Genomic DNA, 27,193 nt, shown 5'->3' with positions numbered 1-27,193 from the left:
TTCCTTTCTTCAAGAGTAAATCCCTAATGTAATATTATGAAATCAATATTCTTTACTGCTACCCAAACATGAATACACCTCATCATGGCTAAAAGAACCACTTGGAAGGCTGCTATTGGTGTTAACATAAGACAATTGCAAAAAAAAAAAAAAAAAAAAAAATTTAAGATATTCTCTAAATTATATTCTTTTAAGAACCAGTGTTGTCTAAATTATAGGCTTAATCCAAATGGTATTTTGCATATACTGCTACATGTATGATACATACAGATTTATACGTACCTGTGTTATAAGGGTTTTTTGCATAATTAAGAATGGATCTGCAAACAGCTTCTGGTACTGAATAAAATGTATATTCCTGCTAATGATAAAGGTTGGTGAAATGATCAGTTCTTCTTATTAAATATGAATATTGACTTAATTTGAATATAAATTAAAGGGCTTACCTTTGAATTGACTGCAATCCTTATGTTAGCTGTCCCGTGGATGTCTTAAGTAGAAATGTTTAGTTCTTTTTGAAATAAATTTCTGTGATAGTTTATGATTTATGATATAACTTTTTTTGTGCAGTATTATTTTTGTTTCTTTTTAAGTTCTCCAAAAATAATCCAAAGAAAGAAATGTTACTCTATGTAACTGTGGTGGAATATTCTCTAACTCTCACTTGGAAAAGCAAAAAAAGTTTTCTTAATTTAAAAAAAGAATGAATAGGAAGAAAGATGAGGGGAGTAATGCACGACTGGTGGGTTGTTGGGATGGGGAGAAAAACAAGGGGACAAAAGACATGAACCCTTAAAATTCAACCTTCTCTCTTCAAAGGAAAAAAAAGTCCTTACTAAAATAAAATGTCCGTTTAAAGAGCAAACAGTGAATAAACCTTAGGGAATATGGGAAAACAAAGTGTTTACTCTGCCTCCTCCGACTCCCTAAATAAGTTGTTTAAACATCACATCATTCTGGTTTTGAACTTTTCACCAATATAATTCTTTCTCAAATTATATACTACAATTCTTCTCCAAATTGTCATTATGTACAATGATGATGGCCAAGTATCAGTGAGTGTAAACCATCTGCTAATTAAACATTTCCTAGAAATTAGGGCTACGTCATTTACAATATCAGGTTACACAAAGTTCAGTGACTGTACAAGAAACACACAAAATACATTTCTCATGAAAAATGGCATGAATCTCACATATTTGCACATACTTTTATATCATGTACACAGTTGTTGATTTTTATTCATCTGTCCTCTTGGCTACCTAACACTGAACTGGTATTTTTCTGAAAAAAAATTACATTTTGACAAACTTCATATAAAACTTTGGAAGAAACATAATTATAGCCATGAATTACAAAAGTGAAGAGGAGCTATTTATCCACCTTTAGGTAGTATAGAATTAACACTTTTCAGTCCCTAAAAGGTTTTGAACTTCTGCTACTCTCGACTTTCTTTTTCAAGATAAATATATTACTTAACAAGACATAGCTTTCAAATCCAAAGTAGCCTCATATGTAAATGTTTATTTCCAAAATTAGACGTAATGCATTGTTTCAACAAATATGTTTAAAGTATAAAACCTGACATACACAAAATTAGCAAGTATAAGATTTCTCAGGATACTTAGCCTTCTATGTACTCTTTATATGATTACCCCCAGCAAAAAAAAAAAAAAAGAAAAAAATGAACTGTCAGGTTTTTAAATTTAACTATAAAAGCCCCATTTGGGAAAAATTCAAAATCTGAGGACCATTAAAAATGGAAGAAGATGCTAAATTACAAGACCTCTTTTAATAGCAACAACTGTACGTCTAAATACACTTTTAATTTATTTAACTAAATTGATTTACTCAGGAAAATGATTTAGTAAATCACTGTAATTAAATAAATTAAGTATATATTCAGAAACGTAGTCATTGCTACGAAAGCGTTAGGCTCTAGATAACTGTGACGAAATCAAAGGGAAGGAATCTAACAATTGCACCTGGCATAGTCGAGGAGCATGCCGAGCACTGCTTGCACTCTGTAGCACCAAGAACACTTCCACGTCCCAATCTCATTCTCCCATCCAGACACACGAGCCAGGGTGATCACATCACCGAACAAGCAGTCACCTACGTTACTGATTTGCTCCTGAGTCCTCTTCAGCCTCTGTAGTTCAGGAGTGTCCGTAACAATGCTGAAGCCCCTCCCTTTGCTTTCTTCAAAATCTCTTTTGTACTTGACCTAACAGAAGGCAGGAGAACAAAAGAACGAAAAGGAAAGTAAACCGAGGAGTCACAAATCCCACTCGGGAAGGGTCGGGGGCCAAAGAAGCTAAAATCGGACAATGCCTCCAGTCACAACTCCACCAGCAACTGGCAGAGGGAGACGCCGCTGAGCAGAGCCCGATGCTTCGTTGGTATCCCAGCAAGGCCACCGACTGTGTGACCTTAGGCAAGTCACTTAACCACTCTGCACTTCGGTGGTCTCATCCTTCAAACGGTGATAAGAGCAACAATATTTAAATAAGGCCATGTAATAAGTCATAAGGATAGGATCAAATGTCCTAAGACACATACCTAACCATGAGCAAGCAAGCAAGGGCTCCATAATGGTTATTATTACCGCCATTAATAGTTGTACTACTGCTCAAGAAAAAAGTGTGGGAAAAGACAGCTGAATCTGCTCCCGTGCCCATCTTGTCAGTGACGAAGCATCATTTTGAACCTGCACTGCACTATGGAGGAAGAATACCTACAAAATCAGCAGCAGCTAGCCCTGTCCTTAGAAAATGTTCATTCTATTTCGTAAGGCAAAGCACACGGATATGGTTATACAATGCTCTATTGTATATGTCAAGTATGTAAATGCGTATGGAAATATTTATAAAATAAGCCACGCCTAGAGATTAAAAGACTTCCAGCACATGGTCCTGGCACACTGTGTGCTGAGGTACCTAAGATTTTTTTTTTCCGGTATTTAAATACACTTCTTTTCTAATTACAACCCAGTGAAGCTGAATTTTACAGTTTCCTCGAGGGACTGGAATTGCTAATGCTTAATCTTACTAGAACCCCATCTCCCATTATTAGCATAATGACAACAACTGTCACACCGGTTAAATATGCTGCTTGTTAATGACTGACACACTACAGCACTTTGTTCTTATTTCTTTAAAATCTAAATATTAAGTAATATGGAAACACAGTTTTAATAACCCACATAATCCTCCAAATTCCCCATTTACATTCATAATTATTAGGCTCCAATTAGCACTTAAATTAATAGCTAACATTTCGGGTGGCTGATAAAAATACAATTCTGTAAGTGCAACTTTCTGTATAAATTTGAAAGGTTCACTTAGTTGAGCACAGAATGACTGGTTTTGTTGAGTCATGTCTGTGTTTAAACACTCGATTCCCCCAGGTATTGTTGTCCTTGGGGCTACCGAAAAATTTCCTTTTACCAGAAAAGCTTGAAAGAAAAAAAAAAACTCCCAGACGGCTACAAATAGAAAGGTCTAAATTCTCTCATCACTGGTAGCTTAAGAATATCTCATTTCCTCTCCATATTTTCATCTAAATTTATAAAAGTACTAAAATTTCCATAAATAAATGGTCAAATAACCTGCATAGTTTTTCTCCCACAGAAAGTGCTGAATGAAATTAGTCTTGTACCCCTCAACCCCCCAGCATGAGTGAAGATACTCACACCCACACATCTCGGGGTTTTATGCCCAACTAAGCAAGGAAGCCATTTAGCTTCGCTTGACATAAGCTCTGGACACAGAGTCATAAAATAAGTAGCAAAGATGACAAGGTTCTAACAGCGACAGGCATGAAGAAGTGAGGAGAAAAATCCGTAAGCCAGGTTCTAACACCTGAACACCAGTTTCACGGAAGGCACAATCATATAGTTTTTGAGGATTAGTTTAAGGGTTTGTTTGTTTGTTAAACGGCAATTCCCAAAGCACGAACTGAAAAGAAAACCCGTCACGTTACAGAGCCACAGGTTTTGAGATGATCACAATTTAACTGTCTGTCCCACATCCGCAAAACACAGGAGAATCACCTGACTCGGGCTTGTCTCATTAAGGGACTAGTTTTGAACAGTATACAATCATCTTCATAACCGGTCTGCAGAGTTTTAGAAGAGGTGTAATCCTTTTTAATGGCAGGATCCACAGCCAAGCTCAAAGGCCACCCGCCCAGGACTCCTTTCCCGCATGCAGGGAGCTTGGAGCCAGTCACTCCCTCTCTTGTCTCCCACCCACTTACATCCTCTCTATTTAGGTCTAATTTTAAATGTTGCATCTGATGATTTGCCAGTCAAAAAGAGATCAGAGGGCAGAGGCAAGAGGATTCTTCTCTTCAATTTCGTGTGTCCAACACGACCCTATCCTGCCAATAAGGATACTGCACCTTTGAGCCTGGAGATTGACTTACACTGGACCCATAATCCAGCATATGTGCATGAGCCCCAGATCTGGGATTTTGCTGGAACCCTTGAGAAAGGGGTGCTCTTTCTCCAGCTCTGGCTAATTCAGTAGGCTGTAACACTGAGGCCGCTGATGGTCATCCAGCCACCCCCCAATAATGACGAAGCCAACACCGTGGCAAGCAAAGCAAGAGATCTCGAGGAAGTCTTCATCAGCCGCCAGGTTTATCAGTTAGTGAGCTCATCTGTCTCTCCCTTTATAACCCAAAGAATTCTGATTAATACAACCTACTCTCACCATGCCCAGAATGTTTACACACGTACAAGCTTCCCAGTAAACATGAACGTGTGAATTTCTCCACTGATTCTTCCTACTGTGATACAAGATTTAATAGTTTACAAAAAAACAGTGGTTTCTATCTTGGAAAAAGCACAGCTTTAGTGGACAAGAACCTAGGATTCTCATCCCCTCCCTGTCACCTGCCAGCCACCTCAGCTTTTCTGAGCCAGTTTCCTCCTCTCTAATTAGAGATTCTAGCAACTTCCTAACTAACAGATCTGTAGAGACTGGATGAGAGAAAACACCAGAAAGAACTTTAGAAAGAATAAGGGACTGCAAATTCCCAGCATTGCCAGCCTTATATTGGTTTTGCTTGATGTGAAAGGATCATCTAATATTTGTCATGAGACATTAAAGGGAACAGTTCTATAATAATAAGGAAGATTACAGCTAACAAAGCAAAAAAGATTAAGAATTAGCCAGTAGTTTACACTTACAAATTTTACTCAAACTACTCCAGAACAGAAACTTATTTTTTTGTTGTTGGATTTGTGCCAATGATCAGACCCCTACATAGCACCTCGGATATGTCATCTAGTGATCATACAGGTGGAGATGAATTCTGAACCCTATCTGTGCAGGTGCTGAGTGACAATCTGTCTTTGCCAAGAGTCACACCACACACTGTGCAAATCTGTAAGAACTGGATGAAGAGCATTCTCCTAAGGCTACTGGGGGTTCCCTGTCACTGACAGAATGTTCCCTCCCTCTTGCTCCCTACGCTGAGCCCATGGGAAGCATAATTCGTTTATTCATCAAAGCTCAGTACCAGTGACACTCCTCTGTGAGCTGGACTGGCCTCCTCCCAGTCTGGACCCCCAGAGCTTTTCACCCGCCTATGAGAGCAGTTATCACCCTGAACTGCTTACAGTGCTGTCACAGTCCCCCGCTCTAGAACACACAGAACTCAGGGACAGGGGCAAAGTCTTAGCAATCCTTCTAATTCCAAAACCCAGCATAGCCATGTGGCCCAAGGGAGCTGATTAACAAATGATGAAGAAAAAGAAGGGAGGGAGAAGAGAAAGAGAAAGGAGAGGGGTGAAAGCAGAGAGGCCCGGTTCCAGAGGTAGGAGAGGAACTGCAAATACAGGGCCTGGGACATGGTTCCATTTGGTAGGAGCATCTGGTGGGGACAGGGGTGTGCAGACAGGGGAAGACCAGGACATTAAGCTAAGGAACACAAATGTAGATCAGACTGGGGAAAGAAATTGCTAGCCAGAGTACTTCTCCATTTGGGCTTCTACAACAAAAATGCCATACCCTGGGGGGCTTATAAACAATAGGAATTTATTTCTCATGGTTCTGGAGGCAGGGAAGTCCAAGACGAAGGGGCAGGCAGAGTCGGGGTCTGGTGAGAGCCTGCTTCCTGGTTCACAGATGGCATCTCCTCCTCACTGTGTCCTCACATGATGGCAGGCGTAGGGGAGCTCTCTAGGGTCTCCTCTACAAGAGACTCCATGATCAAATTGCCTCCCAAAGGCCTCACCTCCAAATGCCATCACGTTGAGGATTAGGTTTCTATATGTGGATTTGGGGTGACACCAACACGCAGTGCTGTCCTATATTAACTTTGTCAACATTAACTCAAGTATTCACTGAGCCTCATATATGGCTGCCCTTTGAAACGCCAGCTCTTTCCCCAGCAAAAATGCTTTTTCTTCCCTTATACTTCAGCACTGGATAGAAAATGATCATCTCTGGCCCCTTGCCTACTCTCCTGTTAAAAAGCATTTCATGACGGTTTCATGAATAACAATGGCCGTATATCTTAGGAATGTCATTCTTTGGAATCCCCTCAAATGTACACCCATTCAATCCTTTGTTCATTCAACAGATAATTATTGAGCACCTACTATGAGCCAAGTACCGTTCCAGCTGTGGGAAGGATGCAGCAAAGACAACAGTCATGATTTCTGCCCTCTTGGCCCTCACATTATTATAGTGGGAGAGACGGAAAAGACACAAGACCTAAGGAAGCTGAATAAACAGTATGTTAGTGGTGAGTACTAAGAGAGCAACAAAGCAAGAAGATGAGACGAGAAGGGTCAGGGATGCTGCCCTGTGAGGTAGGGCGGTCCGAGAAGGCCCCAGTGAGAAGGTGGCATCTCAGTAGGACCTGAGGGGGGAGGGCTGTAAGCAGGGCAGGGACACACCGGACTTCCGGTTTGACAGGCACTAACCCACTGGAGGGGAGCAGGAGAGTAGCAGGAGACCAGTTAGGGAGCAGGCAATTTTGCCCCTCTCCCCCCGCAAGGGCCCACTAGTAGCCATCCCAGGACCACAGAAGACAGAGAATTCCTGGGCCCAGCCCCAGACCCTGGCCTCCCCAGAAGACCGACCCGGGGAGCTGTGTACTCCTGTCAGTGCAGGGCAGGAAGGATGCAGGAGGAGGGAGGAAAGAACTCAGATGCACTAGGAGTTTAGGAAAAGAATGAACCACAGCTGGAAAGTAATGCAGTCTTAGCGCCCTCTCGGCTCATCTCTTCAAGACTGAACAAAGGCACTCTGAAAATGCATTCGTAAAGTCAAAGGTAAGAAAAACACACAATAGGCAATTTGATTTGACATATTTTCTTCAGAAGGAACTTAGAAATGTATTTCAAATGCTGTATGCGATGTTATAGTGACATGTTATGTACACACGCTGTGCACGCGCACACACACACGCACACGCACGCACGCATCTGTCTTCCTGTACTACAGGTTAGAACCCTACGTTAAGAACCAAAAGACCCGAATTTAAACCTTAATTCTGTCCTGTGATCTTTATTTGTTCAATTTCTCTATCGCTCCTGATCCTCAGCTATAAAACAGAAAACGGGAAAGGAGAAAAAGAGCAATTTGCTACATAATGTTTGGGAGGTTAAAGTTACCATATGAAAGCATCAAGCAAGGACATGCCTGCAGAAGGTCACTAGCAAATATTAGCTTTGTCCTTCCCACTAAATTTCAAAAATGACCTTTGTTGCTTAATATGATCATTTCTGCCAGCCTGGACGTGCACGGTGATACTGTGTCTGGACTCATCAGCTAGTAGCACTCACAAGTGCACAGAAAGAGCCTGGACACCGGGTGGTTCTGGCCCAGCTTAAGAAAAAGGCTCACAATGACTGAAAAGGAAGACTCCTCAAAAGCAAAATGGTAAACAGAACTGCAAATTGAATTATTTGCTCATTCTGAGATATAAATTGTCTCCCCCAAATGCTGCAAATACCATAATTATTAATAGGCAGCAATAAATAAAGACATGTTTAAAAAAATGAAAACCACAACACAGAAAAGCCAGGGAGCCATGTCGGATGAAAGAAACCAGGTGCAACCAGAGACTGATAAATTGTCGGACAACGAACTAAAAGGAGAGTAAGTCAGAGGCGGATGTGAAGTCAAAGATGAGCATGTCCTACAGCCCAGCAGCTGTATTCTCATCTCCTAGAAACCCTTGCCCGCGAGCACTGAGGGACAATAGACCAGCATGTTCTTAATAACACTGTATTATCAAGAAAACTGGGGGTACCTGGGTGGTGCAGTCAGTTAAGCATCTGATTCTTGATTTCGGCTCAGGTCATGATCTCAGAGTTGTGAGATCGAGCCCCATGTCCGGCTCCATGCTGGGTGTGGAGCGTGCCTAAGACTCTCTCCCTCCCTCTCCCTCTGCCCACCCCTCACGCACCCCCTGCTCGAGCACACTCTCTCTCTTAAAAAAAAGGAAAGAAAAGAAAAAGAAAATTGGAAACAACCCAAATATCCATCCACAGGAGAATGAGTGAATTATATTACATTCATATAATATATATTACCCAGGAGTGAAAATAAATGAACTACAGCTGCCTGGATCCATACGTATAAATCTCAGAAACCCTTTGTTGAAGGGGAAAGAAGCAAAGAATACATTCATGGGTGGTACATAAAGGGGGGAAAGAAACTCGGTAAGGGCAACATCCAGGGTTGTTGTGAGATCTGCTCATGGAAGGACGTGAGTGGAGCTTCACTGGTCCCGATGTTCATGTGCTTTATTGGAATGTAGATTCACATGCAATCCTTTGGTTATCATGCTGTAAAACTTACATGGATATTCCATATATTCTTTTGTATTGATCGAATATTTTACAATAAAGCATTTTCAAAGAAAGCAGGGACAGAGCCCAAACGGGGAAGCTGAGGTACCCAAACTTGTGTTTCCCATAAGTGGTGAGTGACCTGGCCAGTGGGCGTCCATATGCAGAAAGTTAAGTTAGTCATTCATTACTTCATCTTAATGAAGCTGTTTCGCTATAGTGGCAAATGCAGAGGTGAAGCAAAAAGGTTGGAAAAACAGAAATCGAGAGAGGGAGAAAGGGTGTTGCAAAAGGGATTGCAAATATGGATTAATGAGGAACAGTAGCAGTACAAGGGGGTCCTGGGCCTATCACAACAAACCAGAGGGCTAAGAATCCAGGGGCCGAAGGGTAAGCAAAAGGAGAACACTATTTGGCTCTTATGCAGCTTACCTTGTCAGAAAACGGTAACGGAAGCCTAAAATCTACAAGCATATTTATTACTGATTCATGTTATCATGCTCTTTATTTGTCACTTTAAAAGTGTCCATCTGATACAGTGAAATCAATGACCAATTTTATTATCTTTTACGACATGATGGATAACTTTACATTTCTTCAAGGGGGGACTGTGAGCATTGCATCATTTTTAAACTGCATGCAAAATTCCTAGTTCAATCTGCAAAATTTAGCACTCAGTTATGTACCATCGTGTATAGCTCTGTAGATTTTAAAGTACTGGAGAATGTGGACCATATGCTTCTTTCTATCTCATCACATTTCACTTGGTGTTAAGCATATATTAAAAGCTTAATAACTATTTCATGATTGATTACTATCTAGTTTTGTTATTTTTAACATCTAAAATGCAGTAAATTGGCTAATCTCACAATACTAGACGGGAATTAAACAACTACAAAGGAAAATCTGATTAAGGGCTTTTTTAAAGATGAAGTTAATTTTAACAAATGTTAAGTCAAATGAACTCAAAAGAGAATTTGTTTTTCTTTAAATTAATCTCATAATCTGTAAATTTATGGTTAATTAAATGAATTAAAATTTTAATTACCTTTTTAAACATGATTAAAAAGCATTAAATCTTTTTAAATTCATAGATTTCTAAGCCTTAAATTAGCCTTCCACCGCATTCACAGAGGTACTTACTGATATTTACAGATTAGTCAGTATTTTATGTATATTCACCATCCAGCTTCAACAGATTTGGAGTTCCTTTACTTAAAAAACATTGAAATCTAGGGACACCTGGGTGGCTCAGTCAGTTAAGCACCTTCCTTTGGCTCAGGTCATGATCCCAGGGTCCTGGGATCAAGCCCCATATGGGGTTCCCTGCTCAGAGTCTGTTTCTCCTTCTGCCTCTGCTCCTCCTGCTTGTGCTCTCTCTCTCTCTCTCTCTGTGTCAAAAAAATAAATAAAATCTTTCAAAAAAACGTTGAAATCTAAATTTTATTCTTAACAAGTACACTAAATACATAATGCACATCTTAACTGATTTCTCAATAAGCTCCTATAATTAAAAATCACCCCTATGACCCTAAGAGCTCAGGCTCAGGATTTTGACAAACTTGTCTTGGGCCCTGACTCCACCTCTTACTAGCTGTGTGACCTTAGGCTAGTTACTTAATCTCTCTGAGCCTCAGTTTCCTTGAGTACAAAATAAGCATAAGTATCAACAGCACCTTTGTGAGAATCAGTGAGATGATGGTAATAACACTTGACATCTATGAGCTCTCTACGTCCCAGGCACTGCCCTGAGCCCTTTCTGTATCACGTGAGCAGAGCCAGGATGAGAAGGCCAGCTGCCATGTGTAAGGAGTGCTCAGCATTCCACTCCCACAGGTATGTGTTGACTTACTAACAGTAGCCAAATAGCTAGAGAACCCATCTCAGCACAGGGGCCCCTGCACTGGGGAGCTCCTTCAGTCTTTTGGGGATTGAAATAGAATATAAATAAATAAATGAAAAAACAACTAAAAAGTGCTTTGCCTATATAATCCTCAGATAAATCCCAGCAGGTACACATTTTAATGCCCATTTTCATCGATGAGGAAAGGGAGTGTGAGGAGGTGACAGAGCGAATAGGAGACCGAAGTCTCTGTCTGGACCTCCCCAGACATTACCCTTCAATTCCTCTGACAATGAAAAAATACCAAGCGAAGACCATCAAACTGAACACACATAAGACAGAGACAGTGTCCTGTAAATAAGCAGAGAGGAAAGTGGAACCAACTGAATATTTCTTAGTAGAAGATACCAGAAAGTTTGCATAACTTTAAAATTTTAGCTAATTCATTATCTGCACTGGGACTTACAGTGCCATAAAAGGGACAAAAACTATCACACTGTTCATTCAAAACGTGGTTTGGGGTATTTTTTTTTTTTTAAAGAAACAATTGTTTACGTTTTCTATTAGGAAAGATCAGGCCAGGGGCAGAGAATGCCATTCCCAAAACTGTAGTATTAATGGAAATATTGATTCAAACCAGAAAATCATATCTACATTAATGAAGAAAATTGGAGCCTAAATATATACACATAATGTATATTTTCACCAGGAATTTTACAGGAGGAAAATGTAACTAATCCACCAAATTCTGCCTATGAGTTATAAATTACTCTGGGGAATAAACTAAGTATTTCTTGACGATTAACTTTTTCAGGAACCTAAAGTATCATCCAATTAACCGTTCGGATACTAAAGGAGCAAAAAACAATTAATATTCTAATACCTGATATACTACTGAAGAGTAATTGACTCACAGAGCCTGACTACTGCTGTTTTATATTGCCATGTTACTTTTTAAATAACATTTAATAATTCGGACAATTTATGAATTTTGATTTCTGGACATGTGTTCTCTTAACTCTTAATCCTTTAGAGAGAGCCAGTCTCATCCCATTACATGATTATGATTTTTAAAATAAACCGCCTAATTCACACACAGATTAGAATATTGTTGAAATTATTTTGAACCGGAAGATATCATGCAAGGTTAAATTAAGGAGATAATAATAAGTTACAAGAAGGAACATTCCTGCGTGTATGTTTTGAATTATAAAGTATCAGGAAATGGGTAATTTCCGGTTAGAAAAAAAACTAATTAGGAAATTCGTAACTCAGAAAAGAAAGCTACATCCAAACTACAAAGAAAAGAAATAAGGATAAAATCAAGAATTGAAGCAAATGCAAACAGCTGAACAAACAGAACAGTCATGAAAGTGAAAATAACCTGTCCTTAATCTTAAAGAGTCACAGCTGATGAAAGTGACAGACGATTCTTCCCTTTTCTTACATATGCCTGTTCCCTAACAGATTGATAATGTCATTAAAATTGGTCCTAATAACCCTTCTACACCTGCAATGGCATTATCCTTCGGGCAACACCGACTGTTTCCCTGTAAGAAAACACACTCCTTCCATGTCTTCACAACTGAAAAACAAGAAAATAAAAACTGTAACACAGCAAAAACAAACAAACAAAAAGGCAGAAGAATAAATCTAAATGCATTATACTTAATGTACACTCAAATGACACTGAGAATAGCCTCCATGACAGATAGCTTTCGCCAGCCAGAAAACCCCATGGATCCCAGCAAGATATTTTAATCAAAAAAATTTAAGAGATTAAATTCTTTTTTTAAAGATTGATTGATTGATTTTAGAGAGAGAGCAGGGGAAGGGGCACAGGGAAAGAGAGAGGGAGAGAATCCTCAAGCAGACTCCCCGCTAAGTGCAGAGCCTGACACAGGGCTTGATCTCACGACCCTGAGATCACGACCTGAGCTGAAATCAAGAGTCGGCCGCTTCACCGACTGAGTCACCCAGGTGCCCCTGAGATTAAATTCTTAATACAGAATTTTATTTAAAACATAAATTGCCTAGAAATTTTTACAGGTTATTAACATATCTATGCTACAACCAGAAACTCAGTAGTAACTCAGGTCTTCCACAAGGAAGAAATGATTAGAAATAAATATATGAGCAGTGTTGAAGAATGAAGGGAAGAATTATGGTCTCCTAGGCTTCTCAGTTAAGAGTGGAAGTTTCATGTTGATTACAGGTGTCAGTTTTGAGAAACGTTGGTTTGTTGCCTCCCTGCTCTGTCATAGCAGTTATGATTTATTGAAGAGCTACAAGGGATCCGACTAACATTATACTAGGCATTTGACAGACTCTCCTGTTTAATCTTCAAAATCACTCTGCAAAAGAGATATTTACTTTACCATTTTTTTCCATGTGAGAAATGTAATGGAAACCCACTGTGAGGTCCACCCAAAACCCCCAACCTTCTCGTAATGGTTTCATGCCTCACTCCATCTACTTATGTTTCCCCAACAGGTGCCATTTTCCTACCTGACCCACTTCCTTAACCATCGTTGAATGGACCTAACGGTAGTCAGTCGCCCGGTCTAAGCTAGCCCAAGTCAGCACGTCTGGGGGGTTTGGGAACTAGGATCCAAAGCAGGAACTAGGAACAAAGATCCGAAGAGCGAGTCTCAGCCTCTGGCAGCAAAATCTCTAAGATAGAAAACTTTGGAACTATCTACAGCCATGTTTACTACCACCAGAATCCAGAGAGACAGATGGAGCTCCTCTGCCAGAAAGAGAGTCCTGACCTGATGGCATCTGATTTCTGATTCCTACCATTCCTACAGCCCAAACAGGTACATCCCTTGAGTTTTTGTACCCTAAAATACTCAAAAGAAATTATCATTTTGCTCAACAAACGTTGGGTTTCCTAGCCCTTGCAGCCAAGAATCCTAACTAATACAGGAAACTGTGGCTTAGTGATTAAGACACAAGCCTAGCACCAGCATCTTATAAGCAGCAGAATCAGGATTCAAACCCAGATCTGCTGTCTCAAAGCTTTTGCTCCTTCTACCACATCATGCTACAAGATAGTAATTCAAACATTTTGTAAACTTCAATCTTTCACTTAGGTTGAAATGCAATTTTAATGAAAATATACCATTATTTCTTTAAAAAGGCTAGATTTTAAACAACAGTATAAACAAAATCTTAAATAATTTTTAAATTCTCTTACATGTCACATATATTAGCCACTATTGGATCTTTAATGGTTGTAGACACAACCAATTAGATGCTTGGTAAGCATTCATCAAATGAGTGGGTAAATAAGGTAACTCCAGTACTTCAAAATGAAACTTCAAAATGCTTGCTGTCAGGGCGTCTGGTGGTATAGTCAGTTAAGCATCCAACTCTTGGTTTCAGCTCAGGTGGTGATTTCAGGTTGTGATCTCAGGGTCATGAGATCAAGCCCTGCATCAGACTCCACGCTCAGCAAGGAGTCTGCTTAACTCCCTGCTCACTCTCTCTCAAACAAATAAATAAATCTTTTTTTTTTAAATGGTTGCTGTCTCTTTTTTTAAGAGAAGAGAGAGTAGTGTGGGGGTGGGAGAAGGGGAGGAGCGGAGGGAGAGAGAGAGAGAGAGAATCTTAAGCAGGCTCCGCACCCAGTTCAAGCCCCACGCAGGGCTCGATCTCACCACCCTGAGATCAGGACCTGAGCCGAAATCAAGAGCAGAAACCAACTGAGCCACCCAGGAGCCCCTAAAATGATTGCTGTCTTAAAGCCCCAACTTATAAAATTTTGTAGATTATTCAATATTTTTACTTTTAAATTAACTCTGATTTCCAACATGAAAAATCAAACACTAAAATAATTCAAGAAATTTCCAAAGTTTAACATTATAATGAGAAAAACTGCATAAGTCTGCACATCGATTAAGATCTTATCTTGGTTATATTTTTATGAAGTTTCAAGTTTCACATTTCAGCGTAATTTCATGGTGCTACAGGTGCAATTAATTATATTGTTCCCTTGCTAACTTGACCTAAGAGACTCCCCTTGGGTCTGAAACACTAATAGGGTCTAGGTGAGTCCATTTCCCAAAAGGACAAAAGGTCTTTCTTTTCCCTCCAGAATAAACATCTCAAGGAGCAATATTATTCTTTTCTTTGCAACGTGGAAATGAATACCTGGGTTTTATAGTTACGAAGAGTAAGAAGGAAAAAAAAAATGGAACTCTAAAGGTAATGGAAGTGGAAGAGAGGAGTGGTTTGAACTGATGTGGATAAGTGTTTTAATGTCTTAATAATTTGGATTCTGGAATGTCATTCTGCCTGAGCCCATGAATGTCTCACATACGTTTCATAGTCCATGAGAGTATAACTATTTCAGAAACAGGGATAAGTTGGCATTGCCAAAGAGCCAGGTGGTTCCACTGTTTGGAAACCATCTGGTCTGAGTTTTCTCTTTGTCAGCACCATCAATACTCCAGTAGCAAGAGCTATTATAGTGATTGTGTGTGTTTCATTTCTTTAAATAAACTCAAACAAAACTACCCTGAATATAAATTCATTATTTCTTTGAACTGTTCTTGCAGAGTATAATGAAATCACTGTCAAGACGAGTTACACTGAATACCTACATTCATTCCATAACCTCACAAAACCCAGTGGCAAAATACTAGAAGTATGCCCACAACTCTAGCAGGACCTCTTGATCATGTTAACCTTTACTGGGGCATCTACGGCCCAACCTCCCACTAGCAAAATGGGAAATGTTCTGCTGAGGCAGATGTCACAGCAAAGCCATATATGTGTGTGTGTGTGTGTGTGTGTGTGTGTGTGTGTGTATGTGTATGTGCACGTGTGTTTGTGTGTACGTGTGTGTATATGTACACATATTCAATGTGGGCTGTAAAGAGATGCAGATATCGTGAAAGCTCAGAGGTACATGTTATTTAATCAATCAAGAAACAAAAACTGAAAGGGTCTAAGAAACTTAAACCTATCATTCATTGTCTCAACTGCTTCCTCATTCAACAGACAGTATGACAAGCCAATGAGCAATACTCATGGGATCACTGGACTACAGAACACAGGACAACATATGCTGCAAAGCACTGGGCCTTTATTTCCACCTAAAAGCAAGGTGCCTAAGCTTACTAAAAATTCTAGGCTCCCTCAAAAATAAACTACTGGGACTATATCAAAATAAAAAGCTTTTGCACAATGTAGGAAACCAACAAAATGAAAAGGCAACCTACTGAATGGGAGAAGATATCTGCAAATGATAAAACAGATAAGGGGTAAATATCCGAAATACATAAAGAACTTATACAACTCAGCACCAAAAAAAAAAAAAAAACCTGATTAAAAAATGGGCAGAGGACCTGAATAGACATTTTTCCAAAGAAGACCTATAGATGGCCAACAGACACATGGAAAGATGCTCAACATCACTCACCATCAGGGAAATGCAAATCAAAATCACAATGAGACGGGGGCAGCCTGGGTGGCTCTGTGGGCTAAGTGTCTGCCTTCGGCTCAGGTCATGATCCCGGGGTCCTGGGATCGAGTCCCACATCGGGCTCCCTGCTCAGTGGGGAGCCTGCTTCTCCCTCTCCCTTTGCCCACCCTCCTGCCCCCACCACTCATGTTCTCTCTCACTATCTCTCTCTCTGTCAAATAAATAAATAAAATATTTTTAAAAATCACGAGATAACACCTCACACCTGTCAGAATGGCCAAAATCAAAAAGATAAGAAAGAATAAGTGTTGTCAAGGATATAGAGAAAAAGGAACCCTTGTGCATTGTCGGTGGGAATGTAAATTGGTGCAGCCTCTGTGGAAAACAGTAGAGATGTTCCTCAAAAAAAAAAAAAATAGAGGGGCGCCTGGGTGGTTCAGTCCATTAGGCGCCTGACTCTTGATCTCAGGTCAGGTCTTGATCTCAGGGTCATGAGTTCAAGCCCTACATTAGGCTCCACGCTGGATGTGGAGCCTACTTAAAAAAAAAAAAATTAAAAACAGAAATACTGTATGATCTGGTACTTTCACTACTGGGTATTTACCCGAAGAAAACAAAAACACTAATTCAAAAAGATATATGCCCCGCTATGTTCACTGCAGCATAATTTACAATAACCAAAATATGGAAGCAACCTGAGTGACCATCAATCAATACATGGATGGGAAAAGAAGATGTGGCATATAATATATATAATGGAATATTACACAGCCATGAAAATGGATGAGAGCTTGCCATGTGCAACAACATGGATGGACCTAGAGGGTATGATGCTAAGTGAAATAAGTCAGACTGGGAAAGACAAATATCATGATTTTACTCATAAGTGGACTCTAAAAGACAAAACAAATTAATAAACAAACAAAAAGCAGAATCTGGTCTGTAAATACAGAGAACAAACTGATGGTTGCCGGAGGGAAGGGGTGGGAGGCATGGGCCAGTGGGTGGGGGGATGGGCAAGTTGGGCGAAGGGGAGTGGGAGATCCAGGCTTCCAGTAATGGGATGAATCGGTCATGGGACTAAAGGCACAGCACAGGGCATAGAGTCAATGACACTGTACCAGCACTGTATGGGGACAGACGGTAGGTGAGGCTCACCGTAAAGAGAGCTAACAGAGGGAGAAGCTGAATCACTGTGTTGTCCACTTGAAACTAATGTAATCGTGTGTCAACTATACTCCCAGAGGAAAAAAAAAAATTTAAATACTAGGCTCTCTGTGATAGATGCATGTGACAGACACTGGCATTAATAAATCTTGTCTTCTAAGACCTTAATCTCAGCTTCAGTCAGAGATAAAAGTTCCCAGCCCCAGATGTTTTTAACAGAACGTCCAAAGTCAAAGGTCCCTAAATGCCAGCATCCACCTCCCAAAGGCAGGCCTCCATTTCCCTGCCCCTTAGAGAGAAGCCGGAAGTCACCATGTCACACTCACTTAAGAAGGGACAAATTAAAGAGGTTCAAGTACTGACCTAAAGTTAAAAGGATAAGAAAGTGAGGCTGTACGAGATTTTACTTTCTTCTGCTGGCAGGTCACCCTCATCCCCCTACCCCCTCTTTGCACCAATGTTTGACTTGTCAAAATTGCTTTGCCGCATCTACACCTGACATCTAAATCATTTGACAGGCACATAACCTTATCAAATTTCTAGTTATAGTACAAATAGAAGTAACAAACCATAGCCACTGAAATTGATAACAGCTCTAACAGCTCACACGAAGAGCCAGTGGGCTGATCGCAGGAGCAGAGAGAGCCACTGCAAGCACCCTGGCCCCCCAGCCAGAAGACGAGGAGGAGGGGGAGGAGCCTGAGCCAGATAAAGGCTAATTCCACCAAATCCAATCACTGTGCAATTCCTCTGCCTGAAATTGAAACAGCCAAAACGCCTCGCACCGGAGGTGGATAACATTGTGATATCGGTGGTCTCTGCTCCAACTAGCATTCGAGCTTAAAAGGCAAATGGAACAAAAGCATCAGAAAGCTACCTTTGAAAGTTTCCTGCCAAACGCCATTTGCTGTAACACACTGTCTATGAACCTCGTACGGGTGATGAAGTACCACTTCTGAATTCAGCAGTGCAGTGAAAGGAATAATCATTACTTCTCTGACTGTATCTGGAACTCAAGCCAAATCTCCCTGCTTATCCCTAGTATTTGTTCAAGAACAATAGAGAAAATGGTATTTGCCCCCCAAATAATAAAATAATGATCATATTTAAAAATTAAATTTAAATCACTGTATGACACCTAAAACCTTTAAAAATATGTTTTCTAAATTTAAATAATCCAGGCTCCCAACACTTCTGGAAACAATGCAGAAAGAAATTGAGGGACTAAATAAAAATATATCCAATCAGCCAGGCAATCCCCCAGTTAAAGGACAGACCCAGAATTCAATATCAATTCACCCAACCATAAGTTTCCCAGCTTCCTAAACACTCCCCTGGTTTGAGAGCTTTTAATCCCAGTCCCAGGAAAGGCTCATCCCTGATTAAATACTGTAACCAGAGCATCAACCCCGTTTACCTTTCTAAGTGAAGAATATATAGTTTATTAAGTACACGATTACTTCTCTGTCAGTCTACCCACCTTGTGACATTGCTAGGCAAAATTAATAAGTGAATTTTAGGTTTCCAGTTTCCTCTCATTCTCTCACCCCTTTTTCTCCACCCTGTTCCACCCAACTCCCAGCCACAGAGGTGAATAAGTTTCTTTCCTTGATAACTCAAATCCAACCCACTCTTGCCCAACTTCGTCCCCACTACATTATTCCAGCAGCTGCCATCACTCCCTCGGACCACTGCAATACCTTCCCACTAACCCCTCTGCCTTGCCTCTGCAACATGCATCCCAAGGGAGCTTTCAAAACTCCAAATCTGGGGTCTTCATTCCTTCATTTAAAACTCATCGATGTGGGGCGCCTGGGTGGCTCAGATGGTTAAGCATCTGCCTTCGGCTCAGCTCATGGTCTTGGGGTCCTAGGATCGAGCCCCATGTCAGACTTCCAGCTGAGCAGGGAGTCGGCTTCTCCCTCTCCCCCTCTCTCTCCCCCTGTTCAGGCTCTTCATGCTCTCTCTCTCTCTCTCTCCGTATCTCTCTGTCTCAAATGAATAAATAAAATCTTAAAAAAAAAAAAAAAACTCATCAATGTGTCCACCCTGCCCTTGGATAAAATCCAGATACTGCAGCTTTGGGAAGAGGTCCCTTGCATTCCTCTCTGGTCACATCCCTCCCTGGTCTCCATCCTATACTCATCATCTCTCAACTCAAGAACAGTCAGTGGAGTGGAGGTGACCATCATTGAGTAGTTGTCTTTACCAGTAAATCAGCAAACTGTCATCAGGTGTCACTGAAACAGAGAGAGCCTCTCGTACCTCAAGGCTCTAGAAAAGGCACTGGTTAGAAGGTTGTTAGCAGGGTAATCACTGGCCCAGCACCCAGACCTTTTTGCTGCTTTTGTTAGTAATAGTTCGAGTTATTTTCTCCATAAGTATCAATACTTTTTTAAATCTTCTTATAAACCAAGCATACTTTAAATTTAGTATTTTCTCCCTTCTAACAGGAAAGAATTTAGTACTTCCCGAAGTCTGATCAGAACCGTGCTCAAAACATTCCACTGAAGCCTCAGAGTCATCATATATTCATTCACAGCTCCCTCACAAAAATCCTGAGGGTCTCCCCAACTCTAACACAGAAGTGATTTCATTCACTGCCTTACCACATGGTACAAGCTCAAACCTCATGTCAGAGGAACATGGGCTAGATAGAGAACACACAGAGTTCAAATATAGACATGTGGTTCCAAAGTGCTTCAAATACTAACTCAGGCCAAAAAAAAAAAAAAAAGTCATTTTAATGTTGGCTTCACAAACATAGGAAAATAGTCTCGCTCCTTCCCATTACTACAAAATAAAGGATTCTATTGCATTTCACAATAAATGCAGAATTACAAAATAATTATTTTCTAAGGTGGAAAATATAAAATATGATCCATATTGTGGTCAGCATTTGTTATCCTTTGACCACCCACTATCCATCACTCCTTCTTTTGGTACAACACCCTTGTTTTCTTTTGAAAACTCAGCCCTTTCCAAAGGTGGCTAATATGACATGGAATTGGCAGGAATACGGCATTCCTGTATCTCAGTCACTCGTTCAGCCACGGACACATATCCAATCAGGGCCCTAGAGAAATGGTGACATCACTGGTGGGGGCCTCTCTTTTCCTGGACCGGCACCTTCAAGGAAGTTGGCCAAAGGCGTGGCCGCCATTTTGCGGCCACATACGGTAAGCCAGCCGGAAAATGGAGTTGCCACAGAAGACACAGAATTGAGAGACAGAGAGAAGCCAGGTCCCGAATGATATCCTCTGAGCGCCCAGGGGCAGCCCTGCCCGAAAGCCACTTTCACGCCTGCACTCCCCTGGCACCCAAGCCAATAATCCTAATGCCAGATAGGGTTGAGTTTTCTGGCATTTGCAACAAAGAGGTCCTAACTGAAACACTCACATACATTTTGTTAGCATATAAAATATCGAAATGGGTTTTAGGCCTTCCAGATTACTTTCCTCTCAGTAACTTACATTTCAGCTGTCGGGCTAAGACTTAACACAGCTGTTTGTGATCAAAGCTCAATTACACACACTAACAGAGAAGCAGTTCAGATCATTCTAAACAGTGGACACCTGAAAATCATTTGCATATGGCTTGGGAATCTGTCGTGAATTTATTAAAGAAACAAAAAAAAAATCACAAAACATTACCTAAATATTTTTTAACAACTGCCCAGATGGAGGTCCCCTTCCCCAAATCACTGCTGATACATAGAGAATACGTATAAACTTGAGCAAGAACTCAGTTTTCCAGAATTTTCTGGGATGTCACTATTTGAGTTGCTGGTGACAACCACACCTAATTGAGCAAAGTAAACAATAACTAAACTAAAATGTTATTTAAAACAATTCTCAGGAAAGGAGATAATTCCACAAAATGATTGAAAACAGATAACTGTGACTTATTTAGCTGTATATACCCAGTTTCTGTTAAAAAGTGTTTTCTCCACTATGCAAAATTCCTAAAAACCTAAGAACAAGAACTGGCAAGCATCCCATATATACCCTTTTGAATACTTTTTAATTACTTAACACATAGCATATACTCAAAAGTTCTTACTGTCCCCTCCCCACAAAAATCCTTCCTCACTATCTCTTTTTTTCTAGTCATTTTAATATTTTCTTTTTCAATCACGGTTTTGCTTAGAAATGGCTAAATAAAGAAATAACAGGTAAATTCCCATATCCAGATAATCATGTCTTCAGTAAGAATGTCAAGTTTTTCATGGATTGAGGATATATACTCTAAATTTAAAATGTATCACAGGAATACCTCAGAACATTTCACTAGAATGTTTTACCCATAAGCTAACTTCAGTAAAGAATAAAGAAAATGCTAAGGCTAGAAGCTGATATCCTGGGTGGGTAGGGGCCCCACTCTCTGTGAACAGGGTTGGGGGAGTGAGTCAAGCTGGTAAAAAAAAAACTTGGATTCTAAACTTGGAGCTGAATCTAATACACTGTGTGACCTTCCCAGGTTCCCTGAGAATCATTTTTCTTCACGTGTAAGGTGAGAAAATTAAACTAGGTGATCTTTACAGGTCTCCTAGAATGCTAAACATTTATGATTCAGTCTATGAAATCATCTAGAGAACTAACCATAAAAGATGGTGAGAATTATCATGAGACCACTTACAATAAGCACCAAATGAAAACAAAATGAGTATGCTTCTATTCTAGTGCAAAAGTGTGCACTAAGCTTCAACCATGGCTTAGTTTCAATGTGTTTTGGAATTATTTTCAAAAATCATCAGGGAAGTTAAGGCAGTTTTCTGGTTAACCTTTGGCTAACCGTAACACTGAACCTGGGGAAAACCTCTTTCCATAATCATTCCTGTTCTCTATAGCAATAAACATACCAGTTGTTCTCAAATTGCAGAGTTGTGCCCAAAATATCTGTTCCTACATGTTCACAGACATTCAGTGAAAACTAGTCCAGCCTAACGCATAGAAGGCAGAGAGAAATTACAGTAATTGGCTTGCCCAGGGACAGAACCCAAACCTTGGCATCATTAATAAGTTATCTGCGCCAACTGGGCAGCCCAGCCACAAAGCAATGAGACATATGTACTTACCTCTGCATATGAGAGGTTCATATGCATATGTGAGTGGTTCCAGAAAAATGCTATAAATGATACGCACAGCAAGAAAAAAACGCCTAAACATATCAGATACTGAGAAAAACAGGTTTCTTATGGTTGACGGTAGGTTACACTTTAGTTAATCAAGTCCTATTTTAAATTGCCTTAGGGAGCTGGTATTAAAAATCTTTTATAGTAATTACTTTCTTAAGGAGAAAGTAATTTACCTTAATTTACTATTTTGGAAATCCATGTCATTTATCAAAAGGTAAAAATATTAAACAGCTCACCCAATAATTAATCTTTAATTGAAATCCATAAAGAGGGAGAAAAATACTTTCTAATATTGAAGCATTCCAGGCAAACATTCAAAAATCCAACAAAAAGTTTAGTTTATAAAAATTAATTCCACAACCTTAAAAGCAGGCACACAAAGAACACATAGTAAAAACCTAATACCACGCTGGTGTAAGCTACATTGATTTCCACCACCATTTTAAATCAAGCCATCATGATGTTATCATGGTGTTATTTCAACTTAATAAAAAAATTATTTGTTTCCAAGCTATTTGAACAATGTAGTTGTCAGTTTCTTTGACAAGGTCCAAGGGAAAAAACTAAATAATATAGTGGAATAGAAAGTCATTTATGTTTTTCATATAAAACAAAATCAAATACTAAACTAAACCTATTACTTCTAGAGGGAAAGTAAAGAGCTAAAAAATTTTTAACCTGACACAATAACAACTTTGTCTCATCAGGTTTTGACAATGAGCAGTTTTTACCCCACAAAACTTTGAATTCAACTTTTTTTAACCTAGAAAAAACAAGAATTAGGGGGCATTGTATAAATCAGGGTCACTCCTTTCATTCTAGGGTTTACAAGGAGTCCTGGAAAATCTCTTCCCATGCATTCCTGAGCACTTGTCCATTGCAGCCCTTTCTTGCCCACATATAAGTTAGTCTTTGTTTTATGCTCTAAAGAAAATGTCCCACATTTCTATAATGCTCGAAACTCCATCTTCATGGGCAAGGGAGTCAAGGAAAAGCAGATGCCTTCACCCCCAGAAAATTGTGTTCAAAAAATATTTTTTTAAATCCAGCTCTGTGACATTCTAATAAGATTATCCTCGCCTAAATACCAGAACATGGATCAACTTTATTACCATGAAATCTCAATCTAAACTGCTAATTATTAGGCTAACTTCAGCAAAATTTCTCCTTGAATCCTGCTACTCGCTTCAGTTAGGCAAAAATGTCCATAGTAGTAAACAAAACTCTTCTATTTGACACACACACCAAAAAAAAAATCTCCCAAATACATTCTACAATTACAAATGCTCATCTATGCTGTACATGTAATGCTCAGGAAGGGGCATGGTGCTGAATAAAAAGATATATGTTAGCTATGACTAAAATCATGGTTTAAAAAAAAGCATGCATCTATATAGAAAAGGACTGAAAAACATAAATAAAATGGTCGATCTATTAGATTCTTAGAAAATGGGCCTCTGGGTGATTTTAGATTTTTTTTTTTTTTTTTTTGGAGGGACTTCTTGTTTTTACTGATACTTATTTTTTTAACAAGTCTGCTATATGGTAATGCAGTATTTTATTTATTCTGTTCATTAATAACTAATACTCAAGAACTTTTATAATATTAATATAACTTAATCTAAAAGAATCAACTTACTTTGTTTACATTTCAATACTGGGTACGAGAGAGAGTCAAAATAATTATGGTCAAAATTATTATATAAAAAATTATAGTAAATGCTCGGTGTTAGTCTCCATACAATTTAGTTTTTGGCATAAAGTTATTTAGTTGCCAGGAAGAACATTTGGTTTACTTCACTAATAGGAATATCTCTTAATGCCGGGATGGCCTCTTCTTGGTATTTCTTCTGCTGTTGATTTTTAGCATAGTTATCTGTGATTGTATGAATGGAGTTGAGTGGAGAGGTACTCATCATGTTTATTCCAAATAAGAGTACATAACCAACTACTATAGTAATGAGGAAGTAGACGGGCAATGCAATTGCCCAGTATTTTTGAGGCCAATAGGTTAATCCCAAGGAGTTTAGCCAAGATTCAGGAATAAATGCCCACACGAGATACAAGATGAAGCCAAACTGGGAGCTTAAGAAAAGAACAAAGCCATAAATCGCTCTTTCTGGCAATGGAGACGGTGAATTTTCCACCATTTTCCCTGTGGCTTTAGACAATCCTCCTGACAGCTCGGCCACTTCAGCTCCAAGTCCCCCGCGCAGGCCCCTTCCAGAAAGCCTCCGCGGGGGCGAGAAAAGGAAGATGATTTTAGATTTTTATTTCCATTATTGCTATTACAAAATTATTTGTGCAATAAATTAAAAGTGTGAATACACATCCCTTCAGGTTAAGTGTATTGGCATATTCTGGACCCAGTAGCATAACAAGTGTGGAGAACGGACCCTGCTCTACAAGGGGAAATGGACTACATTACAGTAGACAAAGTGCTAGTTGGAGGATACCCACCAGAGGCAGTCATATATAGTTCACTGCCCTCCTGCAAACTTCTAATATATACGCGGCTGTGTATATGTGCTTTTTCCAAGTAAATATAACCACACAACATGTAACATATGTCATTTATGCAAAGCAATCCCATATATATAATTATGGATCATAAAGAATCCATATAATAATATATGTATAGGATAATATATATAATAATCCATATATAATATACATAATTAATGCAAAGCAATAAAACCATTCAAAAGTTTGGTTCAGCTGTTGTAATAATCAGAGTGGGCTCACAAAAACAAGTGCAAACTTTTAAATAGGGCGAACAGTAATGGAAATGTCACATATATCATTGACCTAAGCAAAATAATTAGCTGAAAGTAATTCAGTAACTATTCTCTTCCTTTTAAAATTTCCCAAGAACATTCAGGTTAGAGCCTAACAGAGGCAATTCGATATTAGTATTATAATCAGCCCAGGCAGTCATCATTCGAAAAGTGTGCTAGGTTTCAATGGTTTTAATTAGTCTAAATGACAGCTTAAGGAAGATTAAACTAAATGATAACCTAAAAATCTCCTTCAAAAATAAATTCTGTGGTTCTCTAGCTAGCTTAATATATGAACGCACAGATACAGAAGCACAGGATTTACAGGTTCTTGAAACAAAGTAGCATCAAAGCATAACAAATAAGTCAGTTTCATAATCTCATTTCCTATGTTTAGATAAATGACCTAGAACCATTTTTTTTTAGATTTTTTTAAATTTATTTATTTATTTATTTGTTTGTTTGAGAGAGAGCGAGAGTGAGAGAGCACAAGAAGGGGGAGCAGCAGAGGGAGAGGGAGAAGCAGGCTCCTCACTGAGCAGGGAGCCCGATGCGGGACTCGATCCCAGGACCCTGGGATCATGACCTGAGCCAAAGGCAGACGCTTAACTGACTGAGCCACCCAGGCACCCCAACCTTGAAACTTTTTTTATCATAAGTATTACTTTTCTGTGATATATCTTAGCCATAACTTACTTAAAATTTTAAAATTAAACAAATGAGAATGAAAAAGTAAAAACATACTTTTTCCAAACACCAAAATGAAGTAGCAAGAGAATAAATTCTTTACTTTTTTATTTTAATTCCAGTACAGTTAATGTACTGTCTTATATTAGTTTTAGGTACACAATATAGTGATTCAGCAATTCTATACATTACTCAGTGCTCATCACAACAAATGCATGCCTTAATCCCCATCACCTATTTCACCCATCCCCCACCCACCTCCCCTCTGGTAACTTCAGTTTGTTCCCTGTCCTTAAGAGCCTGTTTTTTGGGTTGTCTCTTTTTTTCTTTGTTCATTTGTTTCTTAAATTTTATATGTGAGTGAGATCATATGGTATTTGACTTATTTCACTTAGCATTATACTCTTTAAATGCATCCATGTTGTTGCGAATGGCAAGATTTCATTCTTTTTTATGGCTGAGTAATATTCCACTGTGCATGCGCGCGTGCGCGCGCGTGTGTGTGTGTGCCACATCTTCTTTATCCTTTCATCTGTTGAAGGATATTTGGGCTGCTTCCATAATTTGGCTATTGTAGATAATGCTGCTGTAATCACAGGAGTGCATATATCCTTTCAAATTAGTATTTTCATATTCTTTGGGTAAATACTCAGTAGCAGAATTACCAGATCATAGGGTACTTCTATTTTTAATTTTTTGAGGAACCTCCACAGTGGCTGCAGCAGTTTGCATCCCCACCCCCAGTGCAAAAGCGTTCCTCTTTCCCCACCCTCACCAACACTTGTTTCTCGTGTTTTTGATTGTAGCCATTCCAACAGGTGTGAGGTGATATCTCACTGCAGTTTCGATTTGCATTTCCCTGATAATAAATAATGTTGAGCATATTTTCATGTGTCCATTGACCATCCGGATGTCTGCTTTGGAGAAAGGTCTATTCATGTCTTCCACCCTTTGTTAATTGGATTATTGGGATTTTTTTTGGTGTTGAGTTGTATAAGTTCTTTATATATTTTGGATACTAACCATTTATCAGATATGTCATTTACAAACATCTTCTCCCATTCAGTGGGCGATCTTTTTGTCTTGTTGGTTGTTTCCTTTGCTGAGCAGAAGCTTTTTATTTTGACACAGTCCCAATAGTTTATTTTTACTTTTGTTTCCCTTGCCTCAGGAGACATATCTAGAAAAATAATGCCATGGCCGATGTCAAAGAAATTACTGCTTGTGCTCTCTTCTAGGATTTTTATGGTTTCAGGTCTCAAAATTAGGTCCTTAAATCTATTTCGAGTTTATTTTTGTATATGGTCTAGGAGAGTCATCCATCCATTTCATTCTT

The 27,193-nt window shown here is 39.4% G+C and overlaps 2 protein-coding genes and 1 long non-coding RNA gene across 5 annotated transcripts in view; all 3 read right to left on the bottom strand.

Annotated features, from left to right (window-relative positions):
* LOC141371268 (uncharacterized) overlaps positions 1 to 2,112 on the bottom strand; it is a 46,613-nt gene extending 44,501 nt beyond the window's left edge. For both annotated transcript variants that reach the window (XR_012376079.1, XR_012376078.1), the window contains exon 1: positions 283 to 2,112. This is a non-coding gene — a long non-coding RNA (uncharacterized lncRNA). The remainder of the gene's footprint in view (positions 1 to 282) is intronic.
* The window catches only part of NEBL (nebulette), a 340,529-nt gene that overhangs the window by 161,660 nt on the left and 151,676 nt on the right, over positions 1 to 27,193 (bottom strand). For both annotated transcript variants that reach the window (XM_073885617.1, XM_025891866.2), the window contains exon 4: positions 2,120 to 2,227. In XM_073885617.1, the coding sequence (XP_073741718.1) occupies positions 2,120 to 2,227 (108 nt within the window). The remainder of the gene's footprint in view (positions 1 to 2,119; positions 2,228 to 27,193) is intronic.
* LOC112838996 (phosphatidylinositol N-acetylglucosaminyltransferase subunit P) lies at positions 23,935 to 24,634 on the bottom strand. Its single transcript, XM_025891868.2, has one exon. It carries the CDS (start codon positions 24,541 to 24,543, stop codon positions 24,157 to 24,159), a length of 387 nt encoding a protein of 128 aa, XP_025747653.1. The 5' UTR covers positions 24,544 to 24,634; the 3' UTR covers positions 23,935 to 24,156.

The sequence above is a fragment of the Callorhinus ursinus genome, unplaced genomic scaffold (assembly GCF_003265705.2).
Source record: "Callorhinus ursinus isolate GAN/ISIS: 27379988/994484 unplaced genomic scaffold, GSC_fseal_2.0 scaffold63, whole genome shotgun sequence".
NCBI classification, from domain to species: Eukaryota; Metazoa; Chordata; class Mammalia; order Carnivora; family Otariidae; genus Callorhinus; species Callorhinus ursinus.
Note: the sequence above shows the minus strand (reverse complement) of the source record. Positions and strands in the feature narration are given on the sequence as shown.